The sequence below is a fragment of the Zootoca vivipara genome, chromosome 11, assembly GCF_965207765.1.
Source record: "Zootoca vivipara chromosome 11, rZooViv2.hap1.1, whole genome shotgun sequence".
NCBI lineage: Eukaryota > Metazoa > Chordata > Lepidosauria > Squamata > Lacertidae > Zootoca > Zootoca vivipara.
In genome coordinates this window covers 27,075,404-27,088,500 of record NC_142594.1, presented here as the reverse complement: position 1 = coordinate 27,088,500, position 13,097 = coordinate 27,075,404, and the positions used below count along the sequence as shown (strand labels likewise).

Below are 13,097 nucleotides of genomic sequence, written 5' to 3'. Positions count from 1 at the left end.
TTTGACTGGACTTAACCATCCATAGGTCATTTACCTTTACTTTACATATTATCAAGAGAAGGTGGGGGGGGGGTTTAAGAGAGAGAGAGAGAGAAGAGAGAGAGGGAGGGAGGGAGAACATTAAACACAGGATTAAGGGCAGAAACAGGAATGGGACAGGTGAGCATTATCCACCAGTAGCAGTTGACACCTGTTTTTAATATATATTTGGGGAACTTCCCTATTTTCTTGCACTGTTCTCCCAATTACAGCACCAGATCATCCCTTTTCGGTGTCCACTCTTATATTTTCTGTCACCTTCATTTTTCAGGAATGTTAGCTGTTAGCTGAATGTGAACTGACACACTAGAACAGCGTGCATTTGCAGAGCCTGTGAGCACACAACAGAAAGCGGGCCTGTCCTCTATATGCTGGCCTGAAAACACTTGGACATGCTGCAGCTCTACTTCTTAACTCAATAAAGGCACCGCCTTGCCATCTATGAATTAGTTACTCACAGCACTGCACTTTTTTGTAACCTTCCCATTCATGTCAAAAACCACACCCAACCTAAAGTCAAGCATTCCCTTACATCAGGCATCCCCAAAATTCGGCCCTCCAGATGGTTTGGACTACAATTCCCATCTTCCCCGACCATTGGTCCTGTTAGCTAGGGATCATGGGAGTTGTAGGCCAAAACATCTGGAGGGCCGCAATTTGGGGATGCCTGCCTTACAACTTCCCTTCTCCCTCCCTTTGACATGCTTTGGACAGAGCCTAAGGACAAACGGGGGTACTATTTTACTTAAGCACCACCCATCCCCCACAATTTCTTCCCTCTTTCCCCATCTCTCCAGATTTCCAGCTTCTGCCACTTCAGATTTCTTCTTTTCTCATAGCTGCCAAGTTTTCCCTTTTCTCGCGAGGAAGCCTATTCAGCATAAGGGAAAATCCCTTTTAAAAATGGATAACTTGGCAGCTATGTCTTTTCTGAACACTGAAGCATTACCCTGTAGACACTCTTGGCTGGCCTGTTAGCATCTCCTCTCTTCCCCACCCCCTCACCATCTCTCTCATCTCCTTTACCCTTTCTGGGAAAGGCCTTGAGTAAATTTGTCTTTTATTTTACTTTCTCAACCATAACGTCCTCTGTACTTTGATGAATGTGGCCATTTCTGTGGTAGACATACTGACAGCAGCCTAATCTCTTGCAGAATAGAAACAGGGCCACTTAGAGAAGAGAGAATAGATTCCCCTAGCAGTTGCATAATCCTGCCCAGCAGTCATTCAAGTTTCAGAAGCAGGTTTCAGACATGTATAGAAATGCATGTCCTGAACATGCTTGGCAACACCCTACCCTGTTCACAGATCAATATTATCACCAGTTTTGTTTGAATTGCTAGAATTAATAGAGTGTGCAAATGGAGGGATAGGGATTTATTAAAAAAATGAGACTGGAGAAGAAGATAAATGCATTTGTGTTGTAAATGCTTATAAAACCTTTTTTTTAAGCAACCCACACAAGACAGGATGAATGTTAAAAGGACAATCTGAAAATGCATTTGTTCTATTCTGGCAGACACAGAACTGAGCTCATTAATTTTCCATGGCTGTTACAATGTGCTAACTGATTTTATAAGTATCTGTTTCAAAGATAACATTGATGTTATCCAGTATGTATATGCATAACATAAATGTCATGTTAGGATTTTATTCTATTCCACACATTATCATGTCTACTTCTAAACGAGATAGATCTGGTCTGAGGTAATTGCCTGCACTTAGAACTCCATTAATTTATTTTCCATTCATACCTGTCTTTCAGTAAGATCCAGGTTTACTGCTATCTCATATCTCCGCAGCCTGGTGAGGTAGTTGTGGTGAGCAAACTCTGCTTCTAACTCTCTGATTTGCTCTTTGGTGAAAGCTGTTCTTTCCTTCCTTGGCTTACTGTTGACTTCTGATTTGTAATTCCCCTCTTGAGAATCTGAAATAAATGAAAGATCACATCAGGAGCCATGATACGTTTATGCATTATTAGGAAGCAAACATTCAAGGTGAAAATATCATTCAAGACGGTATTGTGCAGATAGGATTGGGAAAGTATTGGTATAGGCAGGAAACGTCATGCAGGAGGTATTCTGTCAAATTCACGGATGCTTGCAATGCTACAGCCTACTGAAGTCACAAGTGGTGCCTGGTTGATTCCCCTTGTCCTCCTTACTGTATGTACTGCAGGTACAGCTCCAGCTGCTAGAGGCATTCTTTGCCATATGCAATATGACTGGATGCAATGATTAGCATCATGCTGTTTTATGTAAAGGTCATTTGGGATATGTCCGAAAGAAGTTCAAACTTGCAACAATTTAAATATAAGATTGTTCTAATAGGTTTTTCCTAAGCATTCCTCCAAAGAAGGGCTCTGTAATCTAAAATACATTGGGTGCGTGATCACTTTGGATCAATGAGTTGTCTGCCCATTTTGTATTCTCTTTTTACACCAGGCAAGTTATCTTCTACTATAAAATAACTTTCTCAATGAAGCAATGTCATAAGAATGGCACCTCCCTGAAGGCCTTTCCCATATTAACATTTGAAAGCTAGCTCGTTGCTGTTTGACTATTATTAGCTGGCTGCCCCTGCTTTAATGAATTGGGATTTTCCTACATGGACATCACTGCCTTGTAGGAAAAACCATGTCCCCTATGACATACATACACATTTATTTTTCCACATATATTTTCCTACACATAAGAATCATGTGCAAAGTGGCCCTAAAGCAAACTATGACCCATGTATCAGATTACCCTGCCCGCCCAAATTTTATATCCATTTGTTTCTAATCTTGGCATGCTGCATGCTGTAATCCAAAATTAGCTAGCGTTCAGCATGAGAATCACTAGTCAACTTTTGGCTTCATCAACCATCTTAAAAATGTCACAGATAAATTCACACTTCAGCTGCTGATTTAAATAGAAACCTGCATCAACTTCCAAGCAGACAAGCTCATAAGCAGTCTCTTTATGACTTTCGCTGAAGGATGAGTCACTGGCATGCCTGAGATGGCCATGTTGGCCAAAGAACATCATAACTACAGCAGATCTTATAAGCAGACAAGAATGGTTTGGATTATAACCAGCTCCTATGGAGGGTAGAGCGAAAAGGGTTTAGTTTTCATTGAGAACTTCCAGTAATCATTGTCCCTACTGCCAAAGTCACTGGAAACTTCTATGAAAGAAAATTCATAGACCTGTCTGCTGATATACATTTTAAAATTAAAAGAAATGTTGAAATGCAAACAGGATATAAAAAAGACAAATATAACAAAGTCTACCAATACAGCATGTAAAATGCTTCTTATGAAGGCCAAAGAATGAAATTCAAAGGAATTCTGCACCTCCCCCTCCTCCCTAATGGCACATACAAATAGAAAGCTTACCATATACTTCCAGGAAATGCCAATAGGCTTTGGCAGTGCACCAAGGCAAGGCAGTTCCAACAGTGCAGATCAGCCTCCTTGAATGGCTGCCTACAAGCCCTGAGTGTGCAGGTTTGCTTTGGGCATCATGATCCTATCCTGTCCTGTAGCTGCAACAACTGCTATGAGATCCTATGGGAACCAAGGAAGGCAGAGCTGGACAGCTCCACCCTGCCTGCCTCTAAAAGCCAGCGCAAAGATGTGCTTAGGAGCTGACAGACAACTCTGTTAGCCTGAGGGAAGAATGACAGGAACAATCACAGCCCCACCTTCCTCTTCATTCCTAAAAGTTCCTTGTGTTCTAGTGTTTTTGTAAAGGCAGTCCCTTGTGCTCCAATAGTCAATTCTTTGTTGCAGGATGCAACAAAGCCTGTTGAAGTTAGGAAACAGGTAAGCCTGCACCAGCCATTTTTTGAGGATGTCTCTCAGGAACAGCTGTTGCAATCTGCACTTTATCCTGGGTGGCATTTCTGGTTTGAGAATTATTTATGGGTGTTTTGTTTTGTTTTGTTTTGATCAGGGGAGCAGGCATTTGATTAATTTTCCTGTCGTATTTTTCCAAATCTCAGGCAAAGCATGACAAAGCTCATTAACCCCATAGGGAATAATGGGGATTGCGGCCGGACCCAATAGAAAAGACTGTGTGTGTGTTAGGGGGTGGGTTTAAGCTAAGAGAGAAGATGATTGGAAGGCTGAGTGTTGCTGGGGTAAATTGCATGTATCCATTCCTTGGTTGACAGGGCAAGTCCTTAAGTACTCAGCATTTTTTGTTCCCAGCTCATTCCTGGCTAGTGATTTTGAATCTCCCTCCCGCCCACCTCCTTTTTCTTTGCAGGTTTAGACTGACCTTGCTATGGCGCCGCCTGTATTCAGGGGCCAGTAGGAATTTTTTTTTCCACTTGGCTGATTGGCTGTTGCCATCTGGTTTTTCGCCTACTGCTTAGCAATAGTCACAACTTGTTAGGTTGATGAGTTTGGGAGGGGCATCGCATGGAGGTGCATGCCCCTCAGTGTTGCTCTTATAGAAGTATTCCGTTAAAGGAATCCTGGGGCTCCGGGGCTCTAGTCCTTACACCCCCGCAATGGTGCAGGGCTGGGGCCAATACAGAGCACGAGCCTTGGGGAACATTTCTGGAGGGGGAGATGGCCTGGTCTCAGCTATCTCCTCCACCAGGGGGTGTTTACTTGACTTTCCTACTGTAGGAAGTCAGAGCTGGTCCTGTCCCACCGTGGGGCAGAAGATTAATCAAAGTCTAAGGCCAATACTCAAATTAATTTGTAATTTTGAATAAAGTTGTGGCCAAAATTATGCCAAAATCGATTTGATTTAAATAAAATCCACCCTGGCCAGCTCTGCCACTGAAGGTAAAGGGACCCCTGCAATTAAGTCCAGTCACGAACAACTCTAGGGGTTGTGGCGCTCATCTCGCTTTAAAGGCCGAGGGAGCCGGCGTATGCCTACTTTTCAGGGTCATGTGGCCAATATGACTAAGCCTCTTCTGGTGCAACGTATCACCGAAACCAGAGCAGCGCACGGAAATGCCCTTTACGTTTCCGCCGGAGCGGTACCTATTTATCTACTTGCACTTTGATGTGCTTTTGATCTGCAGGAGCAGGGACCAAACAACGGGAGCTCACCCCATCGCGGGATTCAAACTGCCGACCTTTTGATTGGCAAGCCCAAGCAGCGCAGTGGTTTAACCCACAGCGCCACCAGCGTCCCTGCTCTGCCACCTAACCCCTCCCTCAAAAAAAAAAACCAGAACCCGCATAGCATTGCACACGTTTCAGCATCTCGCACGAACTGCTTGTTCGGGAAGGCCACATGGTTGGTGAAAGCTTTGCAAGTCTGAAGCATTTTCTCAATGATAAATAAAGTGCTGGTTGGACAGTTACTACAGCCTGAGTGGTTTGGTTGCCACTGGAAAACATTTTGCATATTGCAAGCAAGACTATTAAACTGAGTTGCATAGCTGGTCACATTTTGGTAGCCAGAAAGATCTTGCACGAGACCTAAGCAACAGGGGAAGATTAGCTATTCAGACATTCTTGCCATTACTGGATAGAAACTATGCCGTAAAACCTTTTTGGCAGCAGTGCTTCTGTCAGCAGCAGTAGGTTTCCTTGGCAGACTGGCATATGGGTAAAGTCTGGGTTGCAGTTTTATTGCATATCACTGAATGTATGTGTGTCATACGGCATCTGCTCTTGGCAAAGCCCTCCGGGCTGAACTATGGTGAGACTGTTTAGCCCAGCCTCATCGCTTGTTGGCTTTCTAGTCTCTCGTTTGCTTTATGGGGCTATGTTGGGACACAATGAAATGTCTGGCATAGAGTAAAATATCTTGCATAAATTATCTCTAAACACTGACTAATGGTAGAATCCAAACTTGTCTCTATTTCATGAAAAATACACACACACAAATTACACACAGTTACAGCTGCATCTTTTAAATTTATCTATCACTATCTCGTCTCGATAAAACAGCAAGAGGAAATTCTTTCGCAATATCTAGCACACGTAAAATATGTTAACATATGTTTTCTTGCTGCCAGTTGCTCTCACAAAGTTCTGTCACTGTAGAACAAATTATCATTCACTTTAAATGTGGAAGCTACTGCATTATCCTATGAGATATACCACTATTGTTACATTGGTTGCACTGATTAGGGTAAGATTATAATTTGCCAAAGACCAGCCAGTAAATTCCTGAATGAAACTGGTTATCTCTAACGGCTGCTGACCATACCGAAAACATTATTTTCTATGCCCAGCATATTAAACACTGACTAATCTATGACCTTATTGAAATGAGTTATTTTCGTGAATGTTTGGGGCTGTTAAATTTTTTAACTATATTTACTTTAATTTAAAATTTTCTGCCTACTTTAGCACGTTGTAAAATTCAATACAGCAAGAGAAGAAGGGTATATATAAGGCTAGTACAAACAAAATAAATTCTAAAATTGGAAAGGTACATAGAAATGTTAGGCATCAACCACAAAGTCCTGGTAACAAGGCTTATGTAACAGAATTATAAAACTTTTAGTGACTGCGTTTCCACAATTATCTGGCTTTCTCTCAAGTTGCAGTCCGACTTAACTACTTCTATTGCTTTACGCAGAACTTCATAGACCTTCAGTACTTACAGGGATGTGCAAGATGTCTGCTTGAGATTCTTTGAGAGAACGCTCTAAAAAGAGTGGACTTCAAAACATGATATATGCAAGACTTTTGCTTCCCCACCCTCACAATGCAAAACTTCTAAGCGGCTTCCACCTTTGCATCCCTTATACCTACGTGCCTACAGAAGAACACTTACATGATGCCCCCATCATCCCTATTTCTTCAATTAACTTTCCAAAATGTCATCTTTTCCACAACCCTTTGGTTTCATCCTTTGATATAGGTCTGAAGTGCAAAGGGGGTCACTTTTCACAAACATCTTTGGCTCCTGTGAAAAGCACTCTAATTTTCAGGAAGATTTGCAAAGAGGAAGAAGTGTGTTCAGCTTTCCAGCACCATTTCTGAGTGACATAATAAAATAAGATATTAAGGCTAATGTGGTGTTTAGCAATATCATTACACCGGCTATGCGATTTCTGCATGGCCAGTTATCCCGGGAGGGGGGATCTGAGTTCAGCAACATCCAGAGGGCCACAGGTCCCTTCCCCATCCCTGTTATATGAGCAGCCCAAGCTACCTCTGGCTAAACCCAGAGAGACTCACAAGCCCCATTAGTGCAATATGGTTCACATATCCGACAGCAGTAATAATAATGGCAGAATTTCATTCGGATAAATAAATTTTTGTACTGAATCAACAGCAAAGAATGCTATGCAATTACAAGTTACGGAGTAAATGTGCATTTAGCAGATGTATGATTTTTAAACTCCTGCATACATTTGACCGGTTCCTGTCCTTAGTTTCATGGCTTGTGTTATGTTACGTGCAACTCCTTCCCCATTGTTTTCTATTAAAATCAACTTGCTCGGGATACTCTTTAGGTATGTTGTCTCTGTAAAGTTTGATTGTTTTCATTTCCAAAGCAGTTTTTTGTTTTATTTTTTTGCAGGAATTTATTTTCCACTTTTCTAACAGCCAAGATTAAGAGATTCCATCCCATCTTGAGCTTGGGATCTATATTCGTAGTATCACCTAAATTTGTTTTCTCGTTGGTGGAAAATGGGTGGAAAAGCTAGAGGAGATTTCTGGCAGATTTCATGTCAGCTTCCCATCTGTTTTGCAGCTGCTGCAACTGAGGCAACTCCCCCCCCCCAATAAGTTTTCCTCTGCTGCCTGTATCCTATGCCAAATGGTAGGTGTAGATGCAAAAGGGGGGGGGGAATCTGAAAGGTCCCCATAATGCACTCCCTTTTCCCACATAATACTTTAAGTATTAACATATGGTATATAACACCTGAGGTTAAAGGAAAGCATTATGTAAAGCTTGTATTGTTCTCCACACTCGCTGCTATATATTTCATAAATTGCAGATGAGTGATCAGGTGACGCTTAGTTTGATAGCTTTTAGTTCTGTAAAACTGCCGGGTATTTTTGTGATTAAGCTAACTCAAGAAGACAAACAGGAAGTATGGAAAAATATACACACTTGCTTCCAAGTATTGTTTCCTCTTTCAACACTCAGAGAGGATCTTAAATTTAACGAGTACAGTAAGGGTTGCAATTCTTTGCAGAGGAACATACAGCTTCTTTTAATATAAGGAGCACCATGTCCTTCAATTGCTAGGGAAATATATATGAAAAACTAAAAGCATATAGAAAATAGATTATGGTAATGATTGTGAGAAGAGTAAACCAGAGTACTTGGTCGCCACCATTCACAATAACCCTTCTGCCATTTCGATGCAGATATCAATGGCACAACTTCCAGAGTCAAAAATACATAGCAAATAAAAACAATACCACACACACACACACACAGTTTAAAAGGTCATAGTTTGTTGCCTGGGAGAAAAGTTATGTAACGAAGGCATCAGACCTATCAGATCAATAGGTCGTAGTTCTCTGTTCACAAAACAGTGCCTGTTGGTCGGAGGACCAGTTGCCAAGATTGCTCTGTGCCGTCCTTGCTTTCTCACATTACAATTAGGGATGAAGTGGCTTCTGAATCATTTGTCACACACACTCATTCTAATTTGGTTCACCAACACTAAACCCGTGTTAGAATAGCCTGTCGGAACATGCCAGGTGGTGACCTCTACAACCACTGGTTTGTCAGTATATTATTTGGATATGGAGTGAGAATGCACACACCCTTTTCAGAGTTGTTCTAAACTTTCTTTGTCTACATTCATAAGAAAGGTCCTTTATTTTCTTAAAATTAACTTTCTTAAGACTGTTATGAAGAGCCCTCCTCTCTCACAAATACGAGTGTGCATGTTAACTCAGACTTTGCTGGCTTTCAAGTTTCCATTTCTTCCCCATCCACAAATGCACAAGCTCCCATCTGACCAAAAATAATAAATAGCTTGCATGTAAGCCAAGGAATGTAGGCTTTAAGTTTTCCATACTTAGCAATAAAATTGAAAAGCTCACAAAGTTTGAGGCAGGTTGAGTTTCTTTATGGCTTTATGTCTTTTTCACTTTTCCCTTTGTTGTTCTGTTGAAAGGCAGCTCTTGAGGTTGCATTTTGCAAAGGACAATGGCAGTTTGTACCAGCAAATCAGTTGTGCTCAAAAGCACCAATGTTATACGACAGCAAAGATGGGACTGAATATTGCACAGCTCAGTCCCAATTCTTTGCAAGATAAAACACCCAAGAAAGGAGACATAGAGTTGCTTCGTTGTGAGCTCTAAGGCTCCAATGGTCAGCATGATGGTTCTTGGAGTCACCAGGAATGGCAGCAGCAACATTCACAATCTAGGCTGGTGGGTTTTCTCAAAATCATATAGTATTCTGCTCCTCTTAAACACTTGCTTATGACCAGCAGCATGTTAAGCAGTAAATAAATGGAAGGAGGCTATGAATGAATTAAACACTTTTGTTTTAGTTGTGAAAACAAATGGGAATGCACACGATTGATTTCCAAATGAATTTTCCATTTGTGACCTGTTAATTTATTCAGAACTCATCCATTTGAACTGGAGTCCTTGCTTGGAATTGGCTGTGCAGGTCATAGAAAGGTTATGGGGAGAGCAATCAAACTGGCTCATTAGGGGGAAAAATTGCATCATCTCTAAGGAAGTATCCACAAATCTAATGGTTTCTATCCACATCATTCCACACAGAAAGTGCCAACGGGAGGGAAGCTATGAAAGAGGGTGTCACAAGCTTCATTGCCTATACTATTTCCGCCCCGCCCCCCACTATCTGTGGGTTCCCTTTATTTTGTTTTAATAACTTATAAACCACTTAACATAAAAGGTTTGAGCAGTGATTAAAAGCATATCAAAATATGAAAGATGAAAATCAGTCACTACTAACGTTGAAAAGCATTCTCTTAAAACAAGCAGAAGATGGACTCAAAGACACTCCCCACTTGAGCTCCACAGCAAGTGGTATTTGCAGGCACACTGCCTCTGGTTATTGAAGTAATACTGGAGCTATAGGCAAACTCAAGCTTTTGAGCCTGATATTTCTGGTGATCTTTGGGAAGGATGAGCCAATAAATTACATTAGACTTCACTCAGAGAGAACAGGGAGGGAACAGGACTTTCCAACAAGAATGCTTTCAGAAACATGAATGGTTATGGTATTCTGCATCAGCTTATGTAGCTTTCTGCAATGTTTGTTGAAATTTCCAACCAAATCTGTCAAAAGCACTTGAAAAATCAATTGGCTTTCACAAACATGCTATACCCATGGTCCATATTTCAGTAATGTCTATAAGGCATGAAAAAGAACTTGACATTCTCTTGTTCACTGCATCCTTAGCATCCTTTTACTTATGAAAAAAATGCCAGTCATTTAATTTGTACTAAATTTGTACTAAAATTTCTGTTAACTTGACCTTTATAAAGCCCTTTATATAGCAACCTATTTGTGTGTAGGAGAGGGAAGGTCACTGTCTTTTCCTTCCCCTGGCCTGGCCCTCACATGAAGGAGATAGGCTGGTACTATGAACATGCACAAATGCTTCACCAAGAAATGTGTCTGCTCCAACTAGGAAGGGCGGCTACAGGGCTGTTCTTATGGAAGAACAAAGTCTGAAAGAAGCAACAAGGCAGAGGAGACTATTGTAGCAGCAATTAAGCATGAATGGTCTGACTATTATCCAACATTTCCGCATCACATTGCATTCTCTGTCTCTATTGTAAGCAGTTTTGCCTGGTGTGTGTTTTCAAAAGCTCCTATTACACATTAGTAGCATACAGAGTATCTAGCTTAACATGCATTCACAAATCATTTTCCATTTCATGGTCTAGACTCAAGTTGTCTGTTTGCTTGCTTTCTAAAGCCTCTTTCTTTCTTTCTTTCTTTCTTTCTTTCTTTCTTTCTTTCTCTCTTTCTTTCTCTCTTTCTTTCTTTCTGATTTTGTCTGTTGAATCCAAGCTAACCTCTATAATAGTGCTAGGAAGAATTAGAAAAGAGTCTGCCTTCTCTGGTTTATCATGTATGTGCGCCTATGTCCATTACATGTGCTCTAGCCACATATTTTATGTATCTTACTACCCCTCAGAAAGCATTAAAACGAAACCTAAAAGGGCCAGCTGTGCTCATAAATGCAGGTTAGTAAATAACCAGACGTTATCTGTTTTCCTTCCTTTTTCAGACTCCACGGGGCTGCCAGGGTATGTGTATTCTACTATTTCATTCACAGTTTACTTTTACAGCATCATCCCGAAGTGCAACACTCACCATAAAAGAAAAGGAACAGTGGAAAGTGCTTTCCCACCTGCAATTAAATGGAATTACCTGTCTTTTAGGAGAAGGCAAAATAAAAAAAGGGTTGTAAAATATTAAGAGTTAAAACATCTGAAAAAAAGATTTATTGCCCATGTTCATGTCAAAGAGTCACACATTTGTTTTTGGGGTTCCCCCCCCCAAAAAAAAGGACTACAGTACCTGCAACTATGAGGCAGAAAACTCTAATGAATAGACTGGGATTTCAGCAGTGTAATTCTAGTATACATGTCGACACAAAAAGTAATGTCTTGATACCTTCCTTATAGCAAATTACCTCTTATTTGGCTCAAATTGAATGATAACCTCCCAAATTTGTTTCTAGGCCCAATGGAGGAACAAGATAGCATATACCCCATGAACGGCCTCCAGACATACCTAAACCCCGCCAAGAGCCCCAAATATCCATATGTAGGCATCATGTTTGAAGAACATGTATTAGTTACAGGTAGGTAGCCATGTTGGTCTGACGCAGTCAAAACAAAATAAAAAAATCATTCCAGTAGCACCTTAGAGAAAAACTAGGTTTGTCATAGGTATGAGCTTTCATGTGCATGCACACGAAAGCTCATACCTATGACAAACTTAGTTGGTCTCTAAGGTGCTACTGGAATTATTTTTTTATTTTGAAGAACATGTATGTTTGTAAAATGCATGCCTCAAATCATGCAGTCATTTCCCAAATTGTAAGTGGAATCTCATTAAAAACAGAGAGATTGTATGGAAGAAGGGAAAAAAGAATAATGATCAGAACTGCCCTGAGGATTGGGGATGTTTTGGATAGAAGCTAAACTCCTCCTCCTCTTCTTCTTCATTTAATTTTTATAATTTTATTTTTTATTTTAAACACTCAAAAGCAGTATACAACCGATATTAGAACATCAAATAGAAACAATCCAGAATAAAACATTACTGAAGAAAGCCAAATATAAGGTTTACATTCAAAGCAACATAATTAAAAAGAAACTAAAATATTATCTTAAACATTTCAACATAAAACATTACTAAAGGAAGTCAAATATGAAATGCTCATTTAAAGCAGAATAATGAGCAAGAGAATATAATTTGAAAGAAAATTGGCATGGGAATAAAACTCTACCCTGTTCAGTATGTGGTGCTTTTCTCTTCCATTTGGGGTCACAATAGAAAGATCCTGAAAATATTAGTAGCTGATCATTAGCAGCTGGTGATGTACCCCTATCTTACTCAGAGGAGAAAGCTCATTCTGTTGACATTCTTATCTACAGCTTTCCCATAGGAAAAACTTTTTGGTAGTTATTAAATCCAGATTTGCATTTGTTTTTATATAATGTGCATCCTTTCTTTTCCTAGTATAGTCAATTATAATCTATACTGCAAAGGCATTAAAAACAAATCCTTCTCTGGCAAGTAAAGGAAAAACAAACAAACATACTTATCTACTGTTAAGATGCTCTAAAATTTAATAAAAAGCAATATGAAGGTAAAGGGACCCCTGACCATTAGGTCCAGTCGCGGATGAACTCTAGGGTTGCGGCGCTCATCTCATTTTATTGGCAGAGGGAGCCGGCATACAACTTCCGGGTCATGTGGCCAGCATGACTAAGCCGCTTCTGGCAAACTAGAGCAGCATACGGAAACGCCGTTTACCTTCCCGCCGGAGCGGTACCTATTTATCTACTTGCACTTTGACGTGCTTTCGAACTGCTAGGTTGGCAGGAGCTGGGACCGAACAACGGGAGCTCACCCCGTCACGGGGATTCAAACCGCCGACCTGATTGGCAAGCCCTAGGC

General features: G+C 40.7%; 1 protein-coding gene across 1 annotated transcript in view; it reads right to left on the bottom strand.

Moving 5' to 3' along the window:
• MEOX2 (mesenchyme homeobox 2) overlaps window positions 1–13,097 on the bottom strand; it is a 64,041-nt gene that overhangs the window by 12,215 nt on the left and 38,729 nt on the right. The window contains exon 2 of the mRNA XM_035129342.3: window positions 1,794–1,966. Coding sequence (XP_034985233.1) covers window positions 1,794–1,966 — 173 coding nt within the window. The remainder of the gene's footprint in view (window positions 1–1,793; window positions 1,967–13,097) is intronic.